The 4,128-nt window shown below is 49.6% G+C and overlaps 1 protein-coding gene across 1 annotated transcript in view; it reads left to right on the forward strand.

The window, feature by feature from the left end:
• The window catches only part of NEO1 (neogenin 1), a 113,361-nt gene that overhangs the window by 67,721 nt on the left and 41,512 nt on the right, over window positions 1-4,128 (forward strand). The window contains exon 8 of the mRNA XM_017731089.1: window positions 1,857-2,076. Coding sequence (XP_017586578.1) covers window positions 1,857-2,076 — 220 coding nt within the window. The remainder of the gene's footprint in view (window positions 1-1,856; window positions 2,077-4,128) is intronic.

Genomic DNA, 4,128 nt, shown 5'->3' on the forward strand with positions numbered 1-4,128 from the left:
TTAGATAAAAATAGATTTTGCAATGAATGTGAAATTAATGGTGTCGTGTATTGATCAGGAGGGGCTGCTGGAGAGCACTTAATTGGGATCTTCAGCTATCAGAGTGTGCAAGGATAATTAAGGAGATGGCCTGGGGTACGTGTCTCTCTGTGATCCATATTTGGAATACCAAAACATTCCTGGCTCTGGGAATCTGTCTCCCAGTTCTGCCCACGGACTGGTGTTACTGATAAAAACCCATGGCTGGTTCTTACCTCTCTGTCAGGACCTGCCTGAGAACCAGAACAGGAAAAAGGAGAGTTCTGCCACTTGAGGACCTCCCAAGCTGATGCTTGGGTTGACAAGGGGCTTTGGCAGTTTAAAATCAGGTTGTTGCTGATGGAAGACTGCTCAGTGCCTTTCCCTGAAGGTTTGGTCATTCAGACAACATTTTCTCCTTTAGTCAGGTTTTCTGGGAGGTTTTCTTGTTGTGTATCAGGACACAAGTCCACATGTTCTGGTGGAGATGCTGCAGCTCAACGACAGCTTTTCTAGTCCTGAGCTTCTTTCTGGGGAAAATCAGAGCTATTTTAGTTGGTTTCTATAATTAATAAAAGAATAAATGTATTTGGCAGCATGGATTCCCATGTGGAAAATGTCATCAGGTGGCTTAAGCTTGCTAAATAGTTAAGAATCCAGAAGAATTCCGTGTATCCTGAGCTTTGGGGGTTTGTTACTAATTGTGCTGCTTGGAATACTCGGTGGTAATTGGGGTCCAGCTGCTCAGAATCTCACTGTTACATTTACTGGCTGGATTGCTTTAATAGGATTTGGAGAGCGGCTCTTCCTATGGTTCAGCTTGTGCTGTTAAATCACCAACCTTTTAATGCAATAATCCCTGGATTTATCCTGGCTGGGAGTAGCAACATAGGAGGATGACATGGCTGAGGCCAGAAGTTTGGAGAGTGGGTATAATCCAGAGCAAGAGTTGTTGATGCTTGTCAGAGTCTCTGTAAAATGATGAAATGGGTGTTGTGGGAGGGAGTAAAAGCACTGGTGGCAGCAAAACCGTGGGGAAAGGGCTGTAGTTCCAGTGCCATGGGCAGTGGCAGAACCCAACCAGGTCAGGAAGCAGCTCTGTGGGAAATGACTGCAGGCTTTGACCGGATGAGTTTGCACTGGAAGGAATTCTGTGTATGCATCTGTCATTTTGTTATGATTGAGAATCATTTAAATGAACTGTGCATGTTAATGAGCTACAGGAGACAGTGGGGTCTGGGTGTGTATTTGAGTAATGAACACAGGTTGGGGTTTAACTGTCACACGTGTGGCACTGCCTGTGGTCACAAAGCGATGACACTGTGGTTTGCTGCTGGTATCCTCTCCTCAGGTCTATTTTACCCCCAGTTCCACCCTTCCCTCCCCTGCCACTTCCATTACAGTGGAGATTTGGTCTGCTTGCCTGACAGTGCCGTGTCCTGTACTCCCCATTAGTGGTCAGTAGTTACCTCTGCCTGCATGTCAGCCTTCAGCCTACCTGTGGTCACAAAGCGATGACACTGTGGTTTGCTGCTGGTATCCTCTCCTCAGGTCTATTTTACCCCCAGTTCCACCCTTCCCTCCCCTGCCACTTCCATTACAGTGGAGATTTGGTCTGCTTGCCTGACAGTGCCGTGTCCTGTACTCCCCATTAGTGGTCAGTAGTTACCTCTGCCTGCATGTCAGCCTTCAGTTTAATGGCCTTTTTTGTGTGTTCATTTTCTTCTGTTTCCCATCGTGGTTTTGTTTATTTCTTTTACGTTTTTTTTTTCTGTTCTCTTTTTTTAAACCGTGGTGATGTTTGCCCTTCATATTCCCCAATGTTTGCACATGCCAAGATGTTGCCATCCCAACATTACCTCCCACTTCACTGACCAGTGCCACTAATGACCATCTAGCACCAGCGACAGCGGGACCCCTGCCCTCCGCCCCGCGGGACGTCGTGGCCACCCTTGTGTCCACTCGCTTCATCCGGCTCACGTGGCGGCCGCCAGCCTCGGACCCGCAGGGAGACAACCTCACCTACTCCATCTTCTACACCAAGGAGGGCATCAACAGGTAAACTCGTGGGAAACGGGCTCTCCGGAGACTCTCGTCACGCTGCCTTTGCTGCACACCAGGAACCCGCAGTCTGTGAGGTGGAGTGGTTGTGTTCCCCACCAGGAGTTTCACAAGCAGTGCTTGAGCGTGGTGTGATTGACTGCAAACCCTTCCAACAGCTGCTGCCCGCCTTTAGCGGGGGGCAGAGCAGCAGGACTGGCACAGGAACATCCCCTGGAAGCTGTGCTGGGAGCAGGAGGCACGTGAGGCTCCAAACTGCTGCCAGCTCCCTCTCGTTGCAGGGCCAGCTGTGTGATGGGCACTGGTTAAACACCATGGTCAGTGCTGGGGAAATGTTCCCTCCTAGCAATCCCTGCGGACAGAAGTCCGGTGAGGGCCTCACAACCAGCAGCTTTTGGTGTGTTATCCCAATGAATGATATCAGTCTGCCCCTTCTCCTTCCTGATGGGATCTGCTGCTCAGAATTACAGTTTCAAATTGTGATAAGTTTGAGGAAGCTGCAGTGAACATTCATTTGGAGCGATGCTTAATTAATTGCAGATTAGCTTATCAGATTTATTACTCAAGGGAAAATTATCTGTCACCTTATTGATGAGAGTGGGAGACACAAAGTCATTTGGAACAGAAAACACTCCAGAGGGGAATTCCTACTCTTCCTTAATCCTGTGCACAGACGTCTTGTCCAGGCTCATGGCAGTTAATTGAGGCAATTAGTAACATTTTATTTGCCTCACAAATATTTTTCTGTTGCTCCCTTACTTTGGTAATATCCAAGGTGTTCCAGGCCAGGCTGGATGGGGCTGGGGGCACCCTGGGACAGTGGGAGGTGTCCCTGCCCATGGCAGAGGGGGAATGGATGGGCTTTAAGGTCCCTTCCCACTCAAACCATTCCATGGTTCTGTGATATCTCCAGTCAGAACAAATGGTATTTTAAGTGAGACAGGAAGAAAGTGGGATCCTGCCAGCCATCCTGGATTCCTGCCTCTCCTCCTCCATGCTCCTGGTGGTAACTGCTCCACCCGCTGGGCTTTTAGGAAGGGATTTGCTGGAGATGGCTCTGTGCCTCTCCCTGTCCTGCTAGAGGAAACAAAATCCACCCCCTTGCACTACAGACCAAATTTTCAGCAATCCAGCAAGCATTCCTCTTCAGCCAACAGCCCATGCAGAACATGTGGTCTCACACATCCCAGAGCGGTATGAAAATACTTGAGGTCCTGCCACTCCCCCTGGATTTAGAGAATGAGAACAGTAATAGTAAAAAAAAGAAAGAAGGAAGAAAGACAAAGGTTTTCTTGACCATTTTGGTGTTCCATGGGACTCCTGACCAGTTGGTCTGGCCTGGGGAAATGTCGCTTGGTGACTGTCCCACACCTGAGCACTTGAAATCAGAGTCCTCAAGCCAATTTTGCCACCCAATTTTGTCTGTGCTACCCTCTCTCCTTCCTCAGCAGTACAAACCCTGCTTAAGCAGCCACTTTGTAGCCCTGAATTATAGATGATGGAGCATTTGCTGTGGTTTAAGTGCAGATGGGCCAGCTCAGGCTGTTACAGGTTGCACCCCCATCCCCTTTTTGTGCCTGCATTGCTGGCTCCCTGTAGGACCCCAGGTGTTGTCTCTTCCTTGCTTGCATTTGAGCAGTGATCAAACCAGGGGCTGGATTTATTTACCTTTTAAATCAGGCCTGTGGAAATGAAAAGTGCCACATAACTGCAGTGGGTTTGTGGGGAGTCTGACAGCTCTAAACCATCTGTAAGAGTCACCTGCCTGTTGTGAGTGCAGGAACACCCAAATCCCTCTGAGGGTCCAAGGTTCCGACTGCCTCAGCCTCTGCTGGCTCAACTTCCTTCAGCTTTCACCTGTTCAGGGAGAGGAGACCCAGGAACATGGCAAGGCCTCCTACCTCTGCCCCTTGGACTTATTCGAGGGGGGTTTTGCCCCTGTGCCTCAGGTGATTCCCCCCCTGCAGAGCTGCCCCAGCCCTGGGACCAACATCAGAAGGACCTGGAGCTGCTGGAGAGAGCCCAGAGGAGGCCACCGAGCTGCTCCAA

This window comes from Corvus brachyrhynchos, unplaced genomic scaffold (genome assembly GCF_000691975.1).
Source record: "Corvus brachyrhynchos isolate BGI_N302 unplaced genomic scaffold, ASM69197v1 scaffold164, whole genome shotgun sequence".
Classification (NCBI taxonomy): domain Eukaryota; kingdom Metazoa; phylum Chordata; class Aves; order Passeriformes; family Corvidae; genus Corvus; species Corvus brachyrhynchos.